Source organism: Phoxinus phoxinus (genome assembly GCF_949152265.1).
Source record: "Phoxinus phoxinus genome assembly, chromosome: 2".
In the NCBI taxonomy this organism is placed as follows: Eukaryota; Metazoa; Chordata; class Actinopteri; order Cypriniformes; family Leuciscidae; genus Phoxinus; species Phoxinus phoxinus.
The window spans coordinates 30978402-31001197 of NC_136877.1; the positions used below are offsets into that span (position 1 = coordinate 30978402).

General features: G+C 39.2%; 1 protein-coding gene across 2 annotated transcripts in view; it reads left to right on the forward strand.

The window, feature by feature from the left end:
• Positions 1 to 22796, forward strand: part of nkd1 (NKD inhibitor of WNT signaling pathway 1) — a 53362-nt gene that overhangs the window by 23604 nt on the left and 6962 nt on the right. For both annotated transcript variants that reach the window (XM_079639584.1, XM_079639583.1), the window contains exons 3-6: positions 5581 to 5987; positions 6095 to 6127; positions 6319 to 6458; positions 21474 to 21531. In XM_079639584.1, coding sequence (XP_079495710.1) covers positions 5963 to 5987; positions 6095 to 6127; positions 6319 to 6458; positions 21474 to 21531 — 256 coding nt within the window. In that variant the 5' untranslated portion in view covers positions 5581 to 5962. The remainder of the gene's footprint in view (positions 1 to 5580; positions 5988 to 6094; positions 6128 to 6318; positions 6459 to 21473; positions 21532 to 22796) is intronic.

The window sequence follows — 22796 nt, forward strand, 5'->3', positions numbered from 1 at the left end:
CTTGGATGACATCGGGGTGAGTAAATTTTCAGCAAAAAAATGTTTTGAGAGTGAACTAATCCTTTAAAGTCAAGATTGCAAATAGCTCCAAAAGGAAGTTCCAGAGTCTCGTTGTGCTTAGTTGTAAACATTGTTTAATTCATGCATTTATTATAAGATTATGGACACTTAATTCAAGATATTTACTTAGCATTAATTCCATTTATTCCATCCTTTCTTTTTTTTATCACATTTAGGAGTTCAGTGATGTTATAGTGTCAGGGTTGCTTGTCAAAATATTTCCCTAAAATCTGTTTCTCTTTTGTACTGTTGGCTTTGCATGCTATAGCTGAACTCATTATGAGGACATTCCACACACACAATCATCCTACTGAGTTTTCCATGCAGTGTAGCCTACACGTGGACATATTATCACACTTCCTTTCTTTCTTCATATATCCAGGGATGACTGCCATCTGCACCTCCGTTGGAATCCTTTGAGAAAAACAGCATCTTCCACACCAACATTGCGCCATCAATGTAGTAAAAGGTGAAAGGTCAAATATTGTACTTGTACCCTGCCATTTAAACTCCTCTTAAAGCCCAGGTATACTTAATTTTCCGCATTCCGCTGCATCTCGCTCACAGTTGAGTCCTTAAGCCTTTCAAAGTAAACTCTTTTGACCGTGAGCTCGTATAGATGCTTTCGTGGACCATTCTTTTCAAACGCTCAAATCACTCTCACATGCACTGCTCAAGTCTTCACACGACGCAGACATCAGCGCACTGTGCTGATGATGAAAAAGACGAGTGAATTATACTTTTGACTTTACTATGGACTTTTAGTTGAATAATAATGCAGCTGAAGACATCAAAGTAATCTGGTTAATTTCTGCTGTTTTCAGATCAGTATAATAAGCAGAACATTTTCAATTTTTGTGCAACTTTTTGCAATTTATTTCAACAACTGTGCTGTGGATTTTTTAAAGGGGTGGTTGAGTATGATTTCACTTTTCTAACTTTATTTAGTGTGTAATATTGCTGTTTGAGCATAAACAACATCTGCAAAGTTACAACGATCCGAGTTCAAAGCAAAGGAAGATATTTGCTTTTAAAGAAAAGGACTACAACAAACGGCTGGTAGGGACTACACGACATTCCTCTCGGGTTAGTGACATCAGCAACCCTAAAATTTACATAAGCCCCGCCCCCGGGAACACGCGGTCCATGTTGAGAAGAGGAAAAGGTGTTGTATAAGAGTACATTTGTGAGTCAGCTCAAACTATAGCATCCATCTTTTCACATAGAAAATCACTCTGTGTGCATCTCACAACAGTTCCTATATACGAGCGATTTATAGATTACCATGACAGAATATCCTAATTGAAGATAGTTAACTCCACATCAGCAACATAAATTCATCAACTAACCATTCAGAGATGTCCTGTTGCATTCTACATGTTGTCACTTCTTCTTGAGTGGAAGAACTCACTTTACTTCTTCTCTCCATCTTTGTCTGACTCTGTTTTAACATTAAAGGCTAAACAGTTTCTGTCATTTTAGTGTGTCTGCGTGAGGTAATAGCAGCTGCAAACACACACACACACACACACACACACACACACACACACACACACACACAAGCCCTTGAAACCTGCAGCAGCTCATTTGCATTTAAAGGGCCAGGCACAAAACAGTGCGTTTTTGCAAACCCTCAAAAGTGACAACTTTAACATGCTATATAAAAATATCTGTGGGGTATTTTGTGCTAAAAATTCACACACACACAATCTGGGGACATCAGAGATTTATTTTACATCTTGTGAAAAGGGCATTTTACCACCCCTTTAAATACTAATTAGCCAATGTTTTATAAACTTGTTACAATTGCTATGTTGAATATGTCACTTCAGAGAGAGAGATAGGATGTTTTTGGATGGCCAGTTTGGATCAGGAGCTGGCTTTTTTTCTTTAAAGCTGCGGCCCCCGGGGAGCATCTCACTTTCAAGCATGGATTTGTCTTGGTGGCACCTCTTATCTCAGGAAACTGTTTATCTCCAGCTTCCCTTTGCTTTGTTTCTTCCCTCCACTTTTGCTTCCTGTTTAGTTCTTCCTGTTGACATTATTTCTGGTTTACCATCTTTGTTCACCTCTCTGACCATCTGCTTCATTCAAAATAATCAACAAACTCTGTTTAAACTCTTACTAAGCAATATTTATTCCCTCATCATGTCTGCCTTTCTCCTGTTCACCACATGCAGTTTCCCTCCAGCCGTCTCGGTGTTCCCCGCATGCAGTCTACCACTCACCTACGTCCACCCACAATGCCATTACAGTAGCTTTCTTTCATACTCTGTCCTTCTCTTCCTTCCTTTCTCCTTTCTCTGCTCCTCTCTATGGCCTGTGACAGAAAGGATAATTAACGAGCATCATAAAGCGCTCTCTCTATTAGCCGTGCTGTGGTGAGTTTGCCAGCTCTGTCATTCTGAACAAAACCATGCGGCTCTTCTATTTGATCCGCACTTCAAAGAGGGATCCCCACTGTTCTCCGCTCAGCGCTCTAATTGTGTCCTCATTTTGGATGGGGCAAAACCCCCCCAACTGCTTCAAAACCAGCCAGTGCAGGGCACAGATAGCTCAGAGAGGGGACACACTCAGACAACCGCTTTGGGAGAAGTTTTACTTTTACGCCTCGGTGTGATCGGTTTCGTGATTTTCCTAGTACCGGTAGTGCTTAGAAAAATTGGTCTTAGATCAGTAAGAGAGAGCTATACAGTATTTACTTTGTAAAAGGTCAGAAAAAAGTGTTGATTAAAGCTAATGAAGCTAATCTGTCTCTGCGACCTATGAACAAAAAAGGCTTCTATAACCATGAAGGACACATTAACCATTCTCAAATGCCACTTGTTGTCCGATTAACGTGTTATTCATGATGGATGAAGCCAAATTAAAATCACATTATCTGTTAGTCTGAATTGACATAAACCCGACTGGTGTGATTGCAGTTAGACTAAAGTATTTATTATTGCTTTAGTTCAACTGAAATTGTACTTTTAAAGTGCATGTAAACGCATCTGCATTAACCAAAGTTAACGTCTGGTGTTATTCACTCTTGGTTGTGATGCCTGATTATGAGGAGCCCTACATGTGTTTGAGTATGTATGTGTGTCTGGATGTTTGTGTGTGCCTCATCAGATAAAACGGCATTCTTAAGTGGGACACCACAGTTTCCCCTTTTTACACCAGGAGCCCACAAGATAAAACACCACATCAGCATCCTTTTAATTACAAGACGAACCTTTAAAAAAATAAGTTAATCCAGTAAGATGCTTTACTCCTAGAGCACAGCATACATTATATTGGGCTTCAATGAGTCTTTAATGATTTGTCCTTTAAGCGAGTTTGATATTTAAATTAGGTTGTTTTCAGACATTCTTAAAGACATAAGTCACCCCAAAATAAACATTCTGTCATAAATTACCAATGTCGTTCCAAACTGGTATGACTATTTCTGCAGAATTCAAAAATATATATTTTGAAAAATGTGTTTTGATTATGAAGAAAGTTATCGGGGTCCAATGTTGTGGAAAGTTAGTGGATCCCAATGACTTTCATGATGGACAAAAACATTCTTCAAAATATCTTGGAACAGAAGAAAGTCATACAGGTTTGGAATGACATGAAACAAAATCCCTTTAGATTGAGGAATTATGCAGTAAATAATATAGTGCTGTAAACATGGTGTTTTGTGTTACCCATTTACGTGAGAAACTCATCTTCTGACTGTATCTGCACTCATTGCACAACAGGGTCATGGTGCTAATCTAGTGGGCATACACACTACACACATGCCAGCCTGCTGTCTCTCACCACCCTCCCCCAACACACACAACTGTCTCAGGCTCCCTTCTTCTGACACACAGCATGCTGGGTCTTTACAAAGCCCCATTCTGCAGCCGTCCCAGGACTCTGCACTGTACTGCAGGACTGTTGCCCTCTGCCCTCTCACACACCCAGCACTCTTTTGTCCCACAAGAAAAAAGCAACGGTCACGTGTCCACTGAACACTCCACAGCTGCTGGCCTTGTCGTCCTCTTGCTGTCTATCTGCTGAAATGTTTACAGGTGATTTAAAGCGATAGAATATAAATTATATAATTATTTTTTCGAAGACCCTTTTGGAATGTATCCGCAGAATTACTGCAGGACCATCATGAGAAAAGCCACAGGAAGGTTTATGAGATTGGATCTTTTATTGATCAGATATTGAAAATGACAAGAACTTTCTGAAGAAAACCACTACACAACGCTTTAATAATTTCTTAGCAAAAAAACAACTGATAAGCCATTACAATGAATTAATGTCTGTACCTCCCTTCCCCCATATCATGTACACACACAACCTCCTCCTCACGCAGGCTTCAAAGGCGATGATGGGAAAAGCCATCTCTCCGCTGGCCGCTTCAAAGCACAGGAAGTGTGTCAAAGCGACTAGCCGGCTGGTTCCCAGCCCTTGCGTGTGTGTTAGTGTTTGAGCAAGAGAGAAAGAAAAAATATGTGTTTGCAGGGTGTAATAACATGCTCATCTCTGTGCCTGTATAACGTGTGTCGGTTCAAAGCCAACCAGAATCCTGTGCTTTGAGGGACAGGATGTAAAATCTGCTGTGGTGTTGATGCCCCACTCTGGCATATGCACATGTTTGTATCAGGATGAGTTTTTCCAAGACCACGGACATGCACGACTTGTCCTGGAAAAGGCTCTCCTTGTACAGTAGAGAGTGATCCACTGGAATGTCTTTCTTCAGACCGTTTTGTTCAGTTGGCAAATGTCACACTTTGCTTGCTTATGGCCAGTTGTTTGCACCTTGACTGCATGCGAAGTGAAGTTCTTTATAGATATTGCAGGATGTTTTTTCAAGACTGCATCCATTTTAAACAATGAAATGATGCCATTGCCAGTAGACAAGTTAGAATCAAAGAAATGGGTTTCCTAAAAGCAGGGGCGTAGAATTTAGTAGGGACGCTAGGGACGTGTCCCTACCAATATCCAGTGACACTGATATATCCCTAGCAATAATTCCGATCAAACCTTAAAATATATGTCCCCGTCCCCACCAATTTCAAAATCAAACCTACGCCACTGCCTAAAAGCATGGTGAGCTTCACCACAAACACATGCTGTGCGTTTGTCATCTGTAGAACATTGTGCTGCAGAGAAAGTATCATCTTATGCTGCTGATTTGTATGAGAGATGACTTCTGTTCCTTTCTTCCCTCTCTTGGTGTCAGTGGTGTAACCTGCATGTTCCGGTGTCAAGCTGTGGCTTCTTAATGTGCTGTGGAGAGGGAAAGTCACAGTATTAGGGATTGGAGAAGCTAAAGTTGTTGTAGTTCTTCTCCCTAAATAGTCTTTGAATGTCATATATCACCTACATTTCCATATTTACTTTTTCATTTGAATTTCAATACTTTTGAATTATTTAATACATTTGAGTTTTCTGCATCTAGCCTAAACATTGTAGTAAAGTTTCAAGCTAATTGTGCCTAGAGTCTACTTTACAGTTCATCCAGTCAATCGTTTTTCACTCTTTAATGTTATGCAGCTCTTGTCCAAACCAGCGATTGCTGTCCGCTCGGCTGGACGTGTTTAGCTGACGTCCTTCCTGCCCATGGCGCCCACGGGGGGCTTTGCGCTGCTCTTTTTATATTTGGAGACTCCAAAAGAATCCCGCTTCCCTTTCATGTGCCGCCTCGGTCCAATCAGACGGAAGGAGAGGCGGCCTGCGCGAGGCGTCAATCACGCTCGCTGAGTGGCTGGAGCGCCTCTCGTCTCGTCCGCTGGAGCTGCAGATCACTCGATCCTCCGCCGCTGCTGGATGTGTACGGAGCCCGCGCGCTCTTCTTTACGGACGCTCACAAATATCGCATTCCTTCTGGATTGTTTTTCATTTCTGATGTTTCTCAATTGCTCTCCGATGCAGAGAAATGGGTAAACTTCATTCCAAACATGGTAAGACGGCATCTCTTTGGTGTTGTGGAGCAAGTCTTTGATTTTAAAGCACTTAGTTCTTTCGAATAATAGCTTACATTTATACGACATCTTTTTACTTTTCAAAGCTGCTATTTGTAAAGCGAGGGAGAGTCCTGAAGGTGAGTACACTTATTCATTATAAAAATAATAATGCTTTTGATTTGATTGATTTGATTGATAAAACAAAGCAGCACCGTTAAACATTTGGCGAAAACAAAAAAGAAAAGCGTTAGAAACTAATTTTGAAAACTGTTTAACTGGTACGTACACTGTAATAGTTTTAAACAAATTGTGTTTTCTTGATGTTTAGGCGATAGTTTTGTAGTTAACGCATGTTTGGCGAGGAAAGGACTGGATGACTGGATGGTTAAGCAGAAGTATTACTGCTCGAGCTCTCGTGTACAACAGCAGGACTGCCAGCAGAAAAATACCTGCGGACTGTCTCCACGGGTACGTCAACGGCTTAATAACTTCTTTATCACACGTGGGAAGATTTTGGAGTTTCAGAAAGTTGGACTAAGTGACCTTTGCGCTTCGCCTTCGCCCTTCATTGCATTTAAAGACACGCGAATCATGTTTGGGTATTAAGTTTTATGGAGAAACGTTGCGCACTTTGAAGCAAGGAACGGAGCTGTTTGCAGTTGAAAGTTCGTATTTTAACTGATCAAAAACTTTGTTTTGTTGTGATAAAGACATGTTGTTTTACAACTGTCGCAATAAAAGTATTTTTCTTTCTGTTGATCTACATGAATTGCTTATGGGTAGTTGACAATGATATGGCGAGCAGTTTTAGCGGTGTCCTGCGATGTGACGTGCTGTGTTATAATTGATCTAAAATTATGTTAAACAAAGAATTCCAATTCTGTATCCTAATGGGCTAATGACCTCAAATTAATTGAGAAACTAAATTGAATATTTGTCATTTTAAAATGAATTTATTATATCACAAGACCACTTAAAATGGTTTTAGTTCATTTTTCTTTGCGCGAGTGTACATTTTGAATGTCGATGTTGAATAGAAGTTAAAAGTTAATGGTAATAATACATGACAGCTACCCGTATTCGGTTGTAGGTGATATTCGCGTTGCAGTGTGATCGTTGTTTCGAGGCCACACGCGCTAGCCTAGACCACCCAATTCACGCGCTTTGAAAACGATCTTGCCATTGTTTTGTGACGTCATCAAGAACAATAGTTTACTCTCTGGAAACACTCTGTAGTTTGAGCCCAACTATGAAAGCCAGCGGCGTTATTACCAGCCGTGATTAAAGGAGAAACACTCTCTGAATACACGTTTCCCTTTAATGATGTCTGTTAAAACGCTCTCCACGGTTTCAGCTGCTGATGCCTTTGAAGCCAGAGGAGGAGATTTTGTGTTGTTATTCCTTTGAATGATAGGAAGAGGAAAAGTCAGGTTTCCAGACAGGTTCAGGCTGTCATTTTGAGGGGAAATATCAATGGGTAAATAAATAGCCTAAATACGTTTGGGATCTTAAAGGCGGAACATGAATTTGAAAGTATATTTCTTTCAAATATTTGAATATTAAAGTCTTTTTATTGCAAGCAAAAAAGTTATGTGTTTGAATCTTGAATTTGCCCAACAAGGAAAATGTTATAGCAGTCGTGTTTAGACAAAAGGCGCGTCAACTTTTCACTGGCGGCTCACATGGGTAAATGGTTTATTTGAACGTGGTGGGAAGAACTGTGTGAGGGCTAGGAACAGATGCAAGTTCTCTCTGTAGGTAATAGATCACGGCGGGTTGAAAGCATTGCAGGCTGACAGGCTGGTGACAGCGCTGTATTGTGAAGTAGAGAGAGGGGTGGAGGGAGGGCCAGTCTGTCTCAGATTTGGCATCCTAGTAAACACATAAGAGCACTGTCGTTTAGGAGAGGAGAAATCCTCTGGAAATACCTCAGAGTAAGCCTCTTTTGGTCAAGGGCTGTTGTGGAGTCTCGAAAGACATTTTTTAAGGGTTGGAGAGATAGCGAGAAATGCTGAGAGTGACAGAAAGAGAGAGAGAGGAAATATTAAACAGCAGGAGAATACAGCCACAGCTTCTTAAAACCCAATCCTCATATGTGGACTTCCAAACACAACACAAACTTTCAGAATCAGGAATTTGCTGGAGAAATGCTGCATTCGATTTCTTTTCTAAGTCACTAAGAAAGTAATGGCAATAAACAGTGATTTGGCTTGTAAGATGGCATGCATAATACTGCACTGCAAACAAAGACTTTGCAACAAAATTGTGAAGTGTGGATTTTAAATCTTGTGGTTTAAAGGGGAGACAATTTGATGGTGCACGGAACGCACAAAGTTCACACAGTTTGATGTTTATTACTGTGAGAAGGAGGTTTTATTGCAGCTGGAGAGATCATAATGCACTGAACAACAGTTACAAAGTCTGAAATGACTTCATTGGTTTACCTGTTGTTTATTTAGGTATTCGGACTTCACCTCACTTAACTTTAAAGCCAAACAGTCATTCAGTTTTCTATTTTAACATTTGCGTTGCATTTCATTGCATCAATATGATAGTCTGCATAAGAACCAGGGATTGTCCAACAATACCTGATTGTTTTTCTTCTGATGTACTAATGAGGAGTGTAAGAAACAATAGCAGTACTGAGGAGTGTGTGTTTTCCCAGTTGGTGTGAAGTGATTTGTCCAGGCTGGGAAAGGATCCCTCATGCTGAAAGAATTCAAACATTTGAACAATCTTTTTAATCACATAAGCATAATGGAGTGTTGGAAGGAAAGAATGAGAGAAAAGGCAAGAAGGTGTTTCAAATCATAAATATTTATTTTGAAATACTTATTTTGTTTTGACATAACAAAGAATCTCCAGAACAGTTTAATATTTTATGGAGTGATGAAATTTGAGGCTGGTTTAGCTGGAAGGAGCATTTGCATCCCTTTGTTGGTTCCCCCTTTTTAGATTGCAAGTGAACTATTTGAGAATTGTTTTCTAAACAATTAGATAGTTTTTTTATAAAAAACCATTATTTTTATTATTCTAGTGAGAAATGTTGATTGGATCAGTGTGTTTTTACTGAAAAGCATGATGTTGATACTATACTACATATATTATAAAATGAGCTTGTCAAACGCAATTACTTAAGTTAAACAATCTACTTATATAATATTTCTCTTTCTTACTGAGAAAAGCCATGCACTGGTTGAAGAAGAATTACCTCACTCTCTGAGCATGAAGAAAGCATAAACCTCACTCATAAAAGCAGGCTGATACTGGGACTAATAGAGGCTACCTGGAGAGTTATTTATTTATAGCAGCTGTGTGGACAGTTGTGTGTGTCTGTGTTGTTAATGTGGTTCAGATGGTATGGATGGTGGGGAGTCGGAGTCAGGAATCTGTTTGATGAGTGTGTTTGTGTTGTGCTGTGTTAACTAGCCTTCACACACACGACTTTCTTATGTAGAACTGCCCATTTTCCATTGCATTGGTCCACTCCTGTGCCTTTTTGTAAATTACACTATAAGGACTTGTCCAAAAAGAGGTGAGGGTCAAATTTGTGGCCTAGATGTTAGCAGGTTGAGCTCTGGTTCTCATGTGGGAATGTAAAATTAAAGTCTAGCTCCATCATTTCCTGTGCTCTTTATGCAGCGTTTCAGGCCTACTGTTTCACTTTTTGTATTCTGGTCTAAAGTTATTGCAGTGATGCTCTTGTTCCTTTAAAACTGATTGATTGGTGTTCTGTTATGTGGTGCAGCTTTTATCATTGTTGGGCTTACAGTCGTGTTTATGTGTGTTAGTCCCATTACCAAGCTGTAGTAAACCTCAGCTATTATAGTAAACATTTAGAGACCAGACCTTCTTAAAAAAGTTAGCACCACAGCGCTAAAACCTGTCCGAATTACACTATCAAAGAAGAAACTCAACATCATAGCTCTAAAATCAGTCAGAATCAAAGTGCCAAGACCAGACGATGTTACTGCTTTGAAATGTGGCTTTTGAAAACCACTCTGAAACCAGTTGGCACAGCAGTTCTAAACTAGGGCAAACCAGACATCACAGCTTTAAACATAATCTCTGCCACAGTCAAAAGCGGCCAATAGGTCAACTATAAACCAGGCTTGATCATGACTTTGAAAGCATTCTGTATCACTCTGTGTAGTATCGCTCAGGGACCAAACACTTTGAAGCCCAGATCAAACAGAGCACTGTAATTCTAAAAATAATTTCTTCAGGAATTTCAGAACTTTTGGGGAAAATTTTGGGATTCCAAAGATCACTATTTAAACCCTCCCAGACAACATGCACACTTTTTCTTTTTCTAGCTGTCTTTACTTCAGAGTTTTCTTTATTGTGGCACAAAGACTGACAGTGTATGCACTATATTCCTTTGTCTCTTTTATTCCCTTCACAATATCCAAAGTATTTCTTTCACTTTAAGCTTCAAGTGTGGTTGTCACACACTTACCATTAGACTTTTTTCTCTTTCTGTTCTAGACGTCAGCTTTACCATGTCTCTCCAGGGCTGGTTAAGAAAGGATGACAGAAAGAGATTGAAAGACAGAGGGTGGGGGCGGAAGAGAAAAGCCATGTTTTTTTTTCTGTCTAAAAGAGAAAGAAAAGGGAAGAGGGTGCCTCCGGGGAGTGAGACAGCACCTGGCTCCAGTGTAGGGCTGTTGAGGGGCTCCTATGAGAAAGGAAAATAGAATAAGAGACAAGAAGGGAGGAGGGGAACAGAGTTCTTCCAGGACCAGACTAGTAAAGGGACCTGCTGGTGGCTGCTCTGTCATCTACTCTGTCATCTACTCTATCAAGTATTTGACAATGTTTAATGTTAACATCACTGCTCCAGACTGAACTCACTCCATTTTTCTTACATCCTGAAACATATCTGTCTGTTCAGAACTGAGGAAATAAAACATTTAGCACATTTCCTTTCCATACTTTGTGTGTATGTGTACAGTATGTGTACCGGGTTAACTCTACGGTAGGAGGACCAAATGTCCCCACATGGATAGGATAGTAATACCAGTCATTTTTGGTTACTCATCTTTTTTTTGGTCCTCATGGGGGAAACATAACCCCCCAATCCCCCCCCCCCCCCCCCATTTTTTTTTTTGGATGATTAGAAGGTTCAAAAGTAAATAATTTATTTCAAATAAGATTTTTTAACAACATTGTAAAAGTATTTACTGTCACATTTGATCGATTTGCTGAATAAAACTATTAATTATAAAAAAATTCTTAGTGGCCGCAAACTTAACGTCAAGGCCAATTGTAGTCTCATTAAAATGTATAAATGCTGGGCAAAGCGGAACTACAATCACATTATCTAGGTCTGTTAGTAAGAAACTTAATAAGAGACGTACTGGCGCTATTTTAGGTGAGTTTAAGTGCTGGTATTACATTTTAAAAAGACAGATTATACTGAAATTAAACTATTTAAATGCATTGACTGTCAATATCAGCTTATGCACGGCATCTATGTTGGGATAACCTTTAAAGAGATGTGGATCTTGAAAGCAGGCTTTGAGGTGACTAGACTTTCCTCTCGAGTTACTCTTGGTTAGTAGACATGCAATGCTGGCTTGTAAGTACACATGGAAAGCATTGCAGTCATCTCAGTTGTAGGCGATTTAAATGGTTTGCCCCATGTTTTGTATGTGTTTTTCCATTTAACTGTGAGTAATGCATGCATGTAAGTATGTGTGTAAAAATAGTGTTCAGGTATGTGTGTCATGGGGGTGGGCTGGAGGCTAGGATGGCACCTGGCTAGGTGCATCAAGAGAGAGAAAGTGTGTGTGTGTGTGTTGTGCATTAAAGCACGTCTATCCGGATGTGCTCTAGAGATCAAAGTGCATGGTGGGAATGTGTGGACTGAGTTGCCAGGATTAACAGCTGAGAATTGGGCTGTGTTTTCCAAATTTCCTTAAACACACATACACACAGGCACAAGCAGCAGAGCTCAGGACAGTGTTATTCCAACCTCTTCAACACCCCTATTTATTCAGCTGCTGCTCTGACACATTTATGTTTCTTCCGTACTTCAAAGGGGAAGAATGAGATACTTGATTTGCTGTCTGCAAATAAACATTTACTAGTATGTATATTTACAAACATATTTAAAATCCTCAAATTGTATCACAGGTAAAAAAATTTTTTTGTATCACCACAACTGTTTTTTAACATTGATTATAATTAGAAAAGTTTCTGGAGACGCAAATCAGCATCTTTCTGAAGGATCATGTGACTAAAGTAATAATGCTGAAAATTTAGTTTTGCCATCACAGGAATAAATTATGTTTTAAAATATATTCAAATAGGAAACAAGTAATGATTTTAATATATTATTATTTTTAATCAAATTCATGCAATCTTGGTGATCATAAGATACTTATTTATTTCAAAAACATGAAGATCATACTGATCCCAAATTTCTTTGATAATTGTTTTGTATTTGTTAGCTTATCAGTTTTTAAGAGACAGTAATAAGAAATAGCAGGACATTTTTGTTTTGTTTTGTTACCATGTTTAATTCATAATTGTATTGGTATATATCTGAGTTTAAAGTACTTATGAAATAGTCATATTGAAGGATTTGATAAATCTCTGACTTGCTGTTTCCACAAATCTCCAGCTTTCTGTTACTCTGGTGTTTAAAGTCCTTCAGAGAGGAACAGGCTGGAGTTTCAAACACAATGTTTGAAAAGTCTCTCTCTGTATTTTTGGGGCAGCTTAGTTATTCCTTTTCTCTGCCTTTAAAAAGAAAAGGAAGAGGGGAAATGGGGAGAGGGTAAAGGAGGGATCACCTAAGGGGAAGAGAGAGTAGAACAAACGGGGAGCGCTGCTTCATTTTCAGTGCTTCAAAGCGCTCTCTCTCTCTGCAGCTTTCATGCTTTTAAGGTGTCTCTAGTAAATGAGAGCATAGCCTCACCAGTACTGCATCATTTTAGCTCAATAAGTGTCCTGTTGTTGCCTGCAAAGTGATAAGATTGATGCTTTTATCTCTCACTAACTATTCTGCCAACAACCTCTTTCTCTTGAGTCTTTCAGTGATACTGACTGTTGTTTTAGTTATATAGTCTGTGCTGGGATGTAAAAGTGTCGTCCTTGCTCCTGTATTTGTAATGTCTGCCTATATTCTTCGTTAAGAAAGAGGAACCGCCCACATCCTGCCCCAACTTTTTTGTTTTAATATGAACTACTACATTTGTTAAGTCATTTCATGGTCTTTGAATGCTCAAAATACACGATCAAACTTACTTGATAAACACAATCATGCTTACATCCCGTTGAATAAATCTGCATTTGTTAAGCTCTCTGTAACTAGTAGATATATCCATATCTCTATAGAGACATGGTATATGAGTAAGAAAGGCATGTGCGTGTGTGTGTGCGCGCACATGTGTGTGTGCGCATGTGTGTGTGTGTGGACAGTAAGTGTGTGGTGACATAAGCATAGAGCACTTTGATGTGGATGAGGTAATGTGTGAGGAAATGTTTGCAATGTTAATCTCATCTGAGAAATTACTAAGGAGCCTCTACAGACACGAACACAAGCAGCTGCCCACACACACACCATAATGATTTATTTGTGTCCACCTTGCAAAGACAATATATAAAAAAAGAGCATGAACTGTACAGATGCATATGTAAGGTTACGGTCTAATCACCAGTTTCGAGGATACAAGACACAACAGTTACTCCAAACACAGCGACTGCCAAATGTAGCTGGTATTGAGCAGTGTTTTGCTAATCACTTTCTTAGTCAGACTCAACATCTATAAACCCCACACAACTGACCTGTTCACATGGCCTTATAGCCTACACTGTATATGCATACACATACTTCACACACTTAACACATGGATGTGCAAAATTATGTTTTCTGATATGTTTATTCCATTTAACAGCATTCACAAACACAGGCATAACGTATCATCATTGTCCGGAGTGTGCTATTTGTCTCCAGAAGGTATAAGTAATACAAATGTATTTTAAACTAGTTTTGAGAATCTCTTAACCCCCTCACACAAACGCTTGTCAACATGGGCATCTATTGTTGCATCTCCAGATGTTTGTTGTTGTTCTGTTTTCATTTTTTTATTTTACTTTTAAACAACGGCCCGGGCCAAGGTCAACAGCTTGTGGGTCAACTAATAATTAGTGGAAAAAAAGTCAAGGCATATGTACTAGTTGTGCGTACTGTAAACACACGTTTTTTGGGTTACCCGACAAAACATTTTTTACAGTCTACAAATAAATGATGTGTGATTGCTGTGATATTTATTCATTTTCTATCTAAATGTGTTCTGTTCATTGCATCAAAAGTATTTTGTTGATGACAGAAAGATGCTTATTTTATTTACTAGGAATGTTATATATGTTTTGAAATATCATATGACTGTGATGACAAGTTTATTTGAGGGCTTATGTAGTAATGTTTACGACTCTACTTTTTCTTCACCACTGTTTTGGTTGAAGTAGTCACTGTCTTTCTCAGCTCATTCTCTCTTTCTTCCTCTGCTGAATGAGTATTCTCTAATCTGTCCCTTGTTTCGACTATGGCTGTTTGATGAGAGGTGTGACTGTATTGAGACAAAAGTGATGTTTTCCATCCTGTGTTGGAGGACAGCTAACCATCTGAACAGACGTATGGATTTGCAAACACAACCATCCACTACATTCTGTTGTGCAGCTTGCCTTGATTTAGAAACCTGTGATTCAGTAAATTAGCAGGATGTGTTTGGATTCTGGATGCGTGGAATGGGCATTTTGTGCCAGGGTGGTTATACGATTAACATGACTTATAACTATAAAATGCTTGAAACATTGAATCAACTGCTGTTTTACACACAGACTGTTTGCTAAAATCTTTAACAGTCCATCTGCTGCAAATCGCTCTGCTCTGTTCTCTACACCAGATCAGTTGTGGTGTTTAGTCCAAATCAAAGGGTTTAGGTTTTATTTTGATATTGGTGTGGACATAAAAGCAGACTCCCCTCCCGCCATTTTTTTTGCCAAAGCATTCATAATTAAAAAAACAACAACATTATTTAGGGATTTACTTTTTTGGTCTATATTGCTTTCAGTTAATACATTCTGTAGTGTTATAAGTTAGAGGTAAGTAATGACAAGGAGGCGGTTTAACAGAGACTTAATTTAACTTTACTCTGTTCATAGTGCAATCGTCAACATCTCTCATCAGCAACATATACATGTATACATATACATGATGTATAGAAAATTAGGCAGGGTGCAAATTATTTTTTCGTATCTCAATATATATATATATATATATATATATAAATATTGCAATGTCAGTTTTTTTCAAATATCTTGCAGCCCTACTGCTGAGTTAATGGCCCAATTGACTTTCTCATGGATGTGGTGGGATATCATAGCATTGGCAGTGAACAATGCTCTTTCTCTCCTCCAGATCACACTAAAGAACTGATGAGCTATATTGTTTGCAATCTAACAAACACAAGTCTGTCTTAAACGCTGTGTAACTGAGTGCTTTCCTGGCATTCGCTTAAACTTGAATGAAGAGTTAAATAAGGAAAATTGTGTCAACAACCTGTTTATAGAATGTACTTTTTTTTCTTTCTCTGAAGCTGACAAGCGCTCTCGGCGCACATGAACACATACTTTCTACGGCAAGCCCCGAAGGGAGAAATATGCTACATATCACACACATTCACAGGGTGAAGTCACTCCATGATTTGAATCCTTATACAATTGTCTCCATTTGCTCTGCGCGGCATTTGCATGGCATACTCGACCTTAATCGGTGAGTGTGACACCCACAAAATTTCAAGAACAGCAGCAAGACAATCACCTTATTTATTGGTCAGTGCGGGATATCACCCAAAAACGAAACGTCTGTCATCATTTACTCTTACTCATGACTTTCTTTCTTCTGTGGAACATAAAAAAATATATTTTGAAGGATGTTTTTGTGTGCATACAATGAAACTGAATGGGGTTCAAAACATTTACTTTCATTGCATGTTCCAAAACAAAAAAAAATCGAAAAGACAGAAGAAAGAAATTCATACAGGTTTGGAATGACATTAGTAAATTATGGCAGAATATATTTTGTTTAGGGTGGCCTGTCCCTTTAAGAGTGCAGTACTGACACTCCAGTCAGTAGTTCAGGTTGTCTGGGTTGTCTGTTCTGCTCATTATAAAGTATGAAGTGCTTATGTAGGTCACTGCACTCCAGACGCTTTCATCCACACATTTAGGAAAGTATGTAGGGTACTGGGGGGAGTACAGGGAGTCATTTTTGGATTGGCCCGTAGCTAGCAAGGGCCGGTTTTGCCGTGCCCTCGGTGCAGGGGGCTGTGCTAGCATATACATCCCCTCTCCAGAGATCCTGCGCATGTAACCGTATATGCTTAAGCAAGATAACAGACACAGAAGATTAATCAGGAATTCAGTTGCAAGTCTTTTTCCGTCAGCGCTCGTGACTATGTTCATGGTTGATTGTCTCGCTGGTGAAATATGGCACCTGTAGGTGCATGTGTATTTGTGAAGGCTTAAATTGTCTTAAAAATGGAGTGGTTCTGGTTGGCTGCCGTTCACAGTGCTGAAGTCTTCCATGTTTTATTCCTGGTTTTAATATGATTAGGACTGGTCTGTGAGTGTGGAAACCGAAGGTGACAGAGAAGGAGTGAGAAGGCGACAGAGAGAGAGGCGATGGTCTTAATTAAGTTTTCCTGGGTTTGATGACGTTCCAAGGCTATGGCGTAGTGAAGGCTTGGCGACTGATCTTGTCTGTGTGTTTTATGTGTGCGTGTGCGTCTGGCCCATGATCATGCAGAACTGTCATCAGCTCTGTAAATTGTCCATCAGCCCTTGTGGCGTGGCAAGCAAACAGAAAATAAAGACAGATTTGTGTGGGACTTTCCACAACACACACAAACACTCCCTTACCCATATACTGTACATGCATTCACACACATACCTTAATGACAAAATGAACAAGGCCACATTCATTTGAGTAATCTAATTAAGACACATATCCCCATACTTAACCTGGGTGAGAAACCACCTGGCTTTCTCTTTGCAGTTTTCCCTGTGTATTTTTTTTCATAGGCCTTGCATATTAATGTGCCAGTCCAGACATTGCACCATTGCATACACTTACAGACACTTGGCAAAGTGTTTGAATGTGTTTCTAGGTTTAACCTGGCAAGACCCAACATCTACTTTGTACTTCTGTGTGCTACACACAAATAATTACCCTCAAGAAGATGCGGTTATTTGTTAAAAACAGCTAGCCCAGGAGTCTCCAACTGCTTGGAGGCACTATCCAAGTGGTATTTTCTGTTGTGGACCAGTTAAACAGTTTAAACAGATACAAGTTTTTCAAACTTACATTTATTAATGTATTTATTTATTGAGGATTAAGTAATTCAGAATTGCTTTTTATTTATTTAATTTTTTGTTTAGAGGAACATTAAGTCTATAGTATTAAGCATATACACACTTATTGGTATCTCAACGCCCTCAAGTTAATGATCTGGCTCCATTGGTCCATTGTTTTTCACTGTCAGAAAATGATCATAGGATATCTTTGGTCACAAAACCGTGACAACAGTCGTCTTTGAACCTCTTTCACTGTATGACGTAGGACCACCGTTTAGGAGCCACGACCACAGAAATGGGTCTTCTTTCAGCTGGGAAAGATTGTACAAATCGCACAATGTGTTCCGGGCATTAAACTGTATCTCTTAGTTTTACTTTTCATTCTTGTATTTGTAATTTCATATTGAAAGATTCGTTTAGGCTTATTCCACTGAAAACAGGGCCAACAAAAACCACAATGGTGTGATTGATGTATGTGTTATGGCAAATCAGTAATGTTGCACTGAGTTCTGTGGCCATCCATTTGTAGTAAAGAACTCAAACTTCTCTTCTTTCCTGTTTTGGCTCGCGTTAAAACAAAAAGATCTAGTTGGTTTTCCACAGAGTGTGAAACATGGTGTCTGGGAAAGAGTTTCTGGTTGCTGGCACAGATTGAGTGAAGCCCTTGTTTATGTTTCACAGGCCTTTTCATGATGCTGCTGAGGCAAAATACCCACAGCAGAATTGTCATTGTTCCATCTGTTATAAACATTTATAAACACAAGACAGTAACAAATATGGATATGAATGTATTCACATCAGGAGTTTCTCACAGGACACAAGTTCTCTTGAATTTTTTTTCATTCTGTTTAAAATGTCACTCACAAGTAGGGGTGAGCAATATACTGGTAGACACTATTTATCTGTAGAAATTTGTCAACCGATAGAGATAGAGACTATTGTCTCTATCGTGGTTACACACTCACCTGACATTGCTGTGCTTTATAGTCATGAAAGCTTTTAATTTGAATGAGGACTCATTTCGCTATAGCCAATGTGTGTACGTTGTCGGAAAGATGGTTTCTGAGCCGCTGTCTGAGAGACGCCCTCACATGAAGCCGCTGCTCATAGAACATGTGGGTACTGATACCGAACAGTTCTTTTTGCCACCTAATTAGGCTTGAGCAGTTAAAGACACATACTAATGTGTCAAAATGCCCGCCTTTGCAAGTGTCCTCATAAACACCATCATTTATGTCTTCAGTGAACATAAACAGTTGAGAAAGAAAACACATGAGTACATTGGATCCTTGCATTCGGTCTTAACGTGACAGTAGCATAATAAACCTGCTGCTGTCTCTTTATTAGGGTAGGCAATATTGGAGAAGCTAGCAATAGCAAGCTAGCATTGAAAGCATTAGATCTCTCCCTTGAGCGTCTCCAAATCCACGCCTCCTCCAAAACACATGAAAACGCAGGTCGCGCACTGCCAGAGCATAAATAAGCATAAATCTTAATAAGAATAAATGTATGTTTAAAGCTGAAGTCGGCAAGATTTTTTGATCATATTCACTAAACCGACACTATGCTACAACATAAATAGATCAGCCGGTTTTAGGAAAAAAAACGTGCTTCTACCTCCACATGGAGCGTGTTATTTGTTTTGCAAAAACCCACCGCTCCCGGTTCTTCTGGTCCAGTTAACGCAGGGCGGTGTGAGATCTGACTGTCAATCACAGTTTGTGCACGCCTGAAGTTCGCAGGTGTGTTGGATTGTACGAAGCGTGATGGCGGAGAGAAAATCTACTAACAAGTTTTCAATTCCTCAGTTAACAACCAGAGCTAGGAGGTCCAAAACAACCAAAGAAAATAAAATTATGCTTCGATGCTGAAGAGACGGCCACGTTCACAGAAAATCTGGTACACAAACTCTATGGGAGGGTGCTCGCGGTAGTGGGGGAGGGGCATGAGAGTTCTAAACATTCAAAATATTTTCAAAAAGTCCCCTCAATGTGCCAGACTTGCCGACTGCAGCTTTAATTTACACACTGAAGACTATGCAGTGTTAAGATTTTGGTCAGATCGCCCACCCCTGCTTACAAGACTTTATCTGTGAAATTACAAGATAATTATTTTAATCAAATCCTCTTTCCTTCTCTCTTACTCTTCGCACGCAAACTCTGTCCCTTTTTTTTCTCAGTGAGTTTTCAATTGCGCTATAAATGGCACTTAGTCTCCATACATTAGTGACCTAAAGCACATGGTCACCCTCACACGCACTGAGTGTGTAAAGATCCCACTTCAGCCTCTCATTACACCGCTGAAGAGAGATCACCCTCTATTGATTACACTCTCCACAGCCAATTAACCAGTGATTTTATCTGGTAAGTGTACAAAAACATGTCATTTAAAAAAGACTGTTTCAGTAGTCAAGGTCACTGTAGTACAATGTATCCATGTGCCATGTAGTGACACACTCCACTATTTGCTTGAAAGGTGACTGGATCTAAAAAGTAACATGGACATGTACCAGGGTAAACCATGGTGTGGGTAGTAGTATATGTTTTTTTATATTTTAATAAGTGTAACATTTTTATGTAATAGTTTATATACAATAATGATAATTATTCACAACTTATTTAATAATAATTCATTCAAAATGTATTATTATTATTATGTATTTAATTTTAATTTAATTTTAATTTATTATTTGTATTTATTTTTCATTCCTATATATATATATTCCTATTCCTATATATTCCTATTCATTCCTATATGTACTCACACTCTCAGGTCTTACCAATATCTAAGAAATTAATCTCTCTGTATTTCTAAAACTCTAATTAAAGATTTTCATTCATTTGTTCATTGTTATGTTTCTAATAATTTTTGATTGTTTTTGTAATGCATTGTGAAACATCCTTGTGCTTGTGAAATCCAAAATGTAATTATTATTAAATATAATTTAATTTTGTTATTTGTATTATTGTAAGGGCTGTGCAAGATGGTTTCACCTATAGTAGGGTGGGGGTGGGAAAACAGAAGCCGAAAGAGGTTTTAATATGGTGGAGACTGGTGGACTCTATAGAGCTTTTTAAGAGTGACTGAGAGGGGCGGACAGACGCCACAGTGATTGTGCTAAACGCCACTTAGAGGTGAAGTTCAGGGATTAGTGAGTTTCTCACAGCCCTCAATGTCCTGCGTAACAACACATATCCACACTCTCAAACACAGCACATTCATTTGAAAGGGCCAAGTAGTGCTTTAGCCAAACTTGACCTTGAATGTTAAAGAGAAATAGTAGGAGAAATTCTGCTGACTGGTTCTCATTTCAACCAACTGAAAAGAAGTCATATTTATAATACATCCCATCCATCATCCAGACAACGCATAATTAGCGCATTCCCCTCGCATGCTGTTGGCTAACCTCTCGAGCATTATGGTGAACGTGTGTTTGTGTGCGCGGCTTTGTGTCTCTAGCGGCCAGTGCATGGCTGGAGGCACTACAGCAAGACATTTAGTGTGCTTGTCTAGTGTGGATGAAGATAAAGCATTCCCTCATTGGCAGAAAAACAGCATGTACAGTCACACATGCAGCTGCAGAGCTTCAGCGGATGCTATCGGGTCAGTCTTTGGGCCAGAGAAATTAATTGTTAGTATCCAGACAGCTGGAGTGTTAAAATGAGACAAAGGTAGCAGGTGTGTTGAGACAATAGTCTTCTTCTAGACTGATTGCTGGTTTGGAAGATGACAGAAATGTTGTAGACTGCTGCTTGTGTGTGTGTTGTATGGTAGAATATGGTTTAATATGTTAGATGAGACACTTCCAGTATTACTCTAGGTTTTTCACTCAATCTGTGATGTCATCCATCTAGTCTTTGGAGGTGTTGTCTAGCGGTTCGCACCCATGCTGAGGTGCTCGTGTGGGGGATGCAAATTTAATCCAGCCTGCATCATGTCCTGTCATCAATTTCCTGTCTTCATAATACAAATTGCACAAAAACACCAACATATGTATATGTTCATTTGTTGTTTCAAATTGCATTAGTTTGGCATTCTTTCTAATCTGAGAAGTGTCATATTATAATTTTGTTCTTTTGAAGAGGCCTAACGCTCTCCTCCTTTCTGTCTCTGCAGGACCCACTGGATGAAGGTTATGCTGAGGGCATCAGCGATGAACATTATCGTTTAGAAGGTAAACTATCTCACTATATCCTCTTAACAACTGATGTTCTCTTGCATATAAAGAGCAGTTTCATTATTTCTCCCCCTGGATTAAATACTATATTATCACTATGGTGATGAGAAGAAAAAGTTTTGGTTGAAGTCACAGTGTTGGCACATAATGATTCTTTTCTTGTGATGTTTATTGAATCATTTGATTGATCAAAAGGCTACAGCAAAGTCAGATTGCTGTGCAACATTTACAGCTCGTGTGCTTGAAAGTGGTCCGCTCATATCTGTATGGGTCAAAGGTGAGTCGAGGAGAGATGTGATTGGCTAAGGTGTTTGTGGTGTTATGGTTGCCTCATAGTCAGGAGTTAAATTGTACTGGATCTGTTACCTCTGGAATTGGATCTGGCACATTTTTTATTGGATCTGTAAAAGTGTAAAACAAAAAGTGATGCAATTTTTTGTTAATCATATGCGTCTATAACATCACATGGTATATACACAGACATACGTGAGATATTAGTTTAATTTGTAAACTAGGCTAGTGTGTTTACATTTGTGGAAAATAAAAAGTTTTTAAATCTTCCTTGATTAAATGTGATCAAGTGATTTTAGTTTTGTAGTTTCACCACAAACCTTCTGGATTTGTCATCAATCCTTGGTCAGGATGTCATCATTTGCAAATTAAGCTCATAGTAATGTGTAAAAAAAAAATGTATCAACAAGACACGGTTTTCCAACTGAATTTGTTGTAATGAAAACATCTGATTGGGATCAAGGTTCTTATCTAAGTTTTTTTTTTTTTTTTTTTTTACCTAGTATTTTTTACCCAGCAACATGAAATGATAACTTGTAGTTAAAGTTTCACTGCTCTTTAGCCTGTATCAAACATGCATGCTGAGGAAACACACTCGGCTTCAGTCACCTCACAGTTTATTGTGAACTCCAGGTGAACCTTTAGATTCAAAGCCACGTTTGGGACGCCGCCAAGCTGTCCTCTGTGTTGTATAGCGCTGTATTTAAGCTCCGTCACCAGTGCTCTGTTGCGGGTTTGGCTGTCTCATCACTCTGTGGGGCAGGACTTTGACCACTGCTGTGAGAGTTAGCACTTCCTTTGTGTGTATGGTGTGTGTGTGTAGTTTTTTTGTGACCATTTGTTAGTCCTCTAGATAAACAGCTCCTGTATATTGTGAGCTGGCTGGCAAGCAGGCTTTGGCCCTGGAGCTCAGCGTTGCCTTTGAGTTTCTGGCCCTGATCAAAAGCCCTGATCTGACGCTGTTTCCCTCC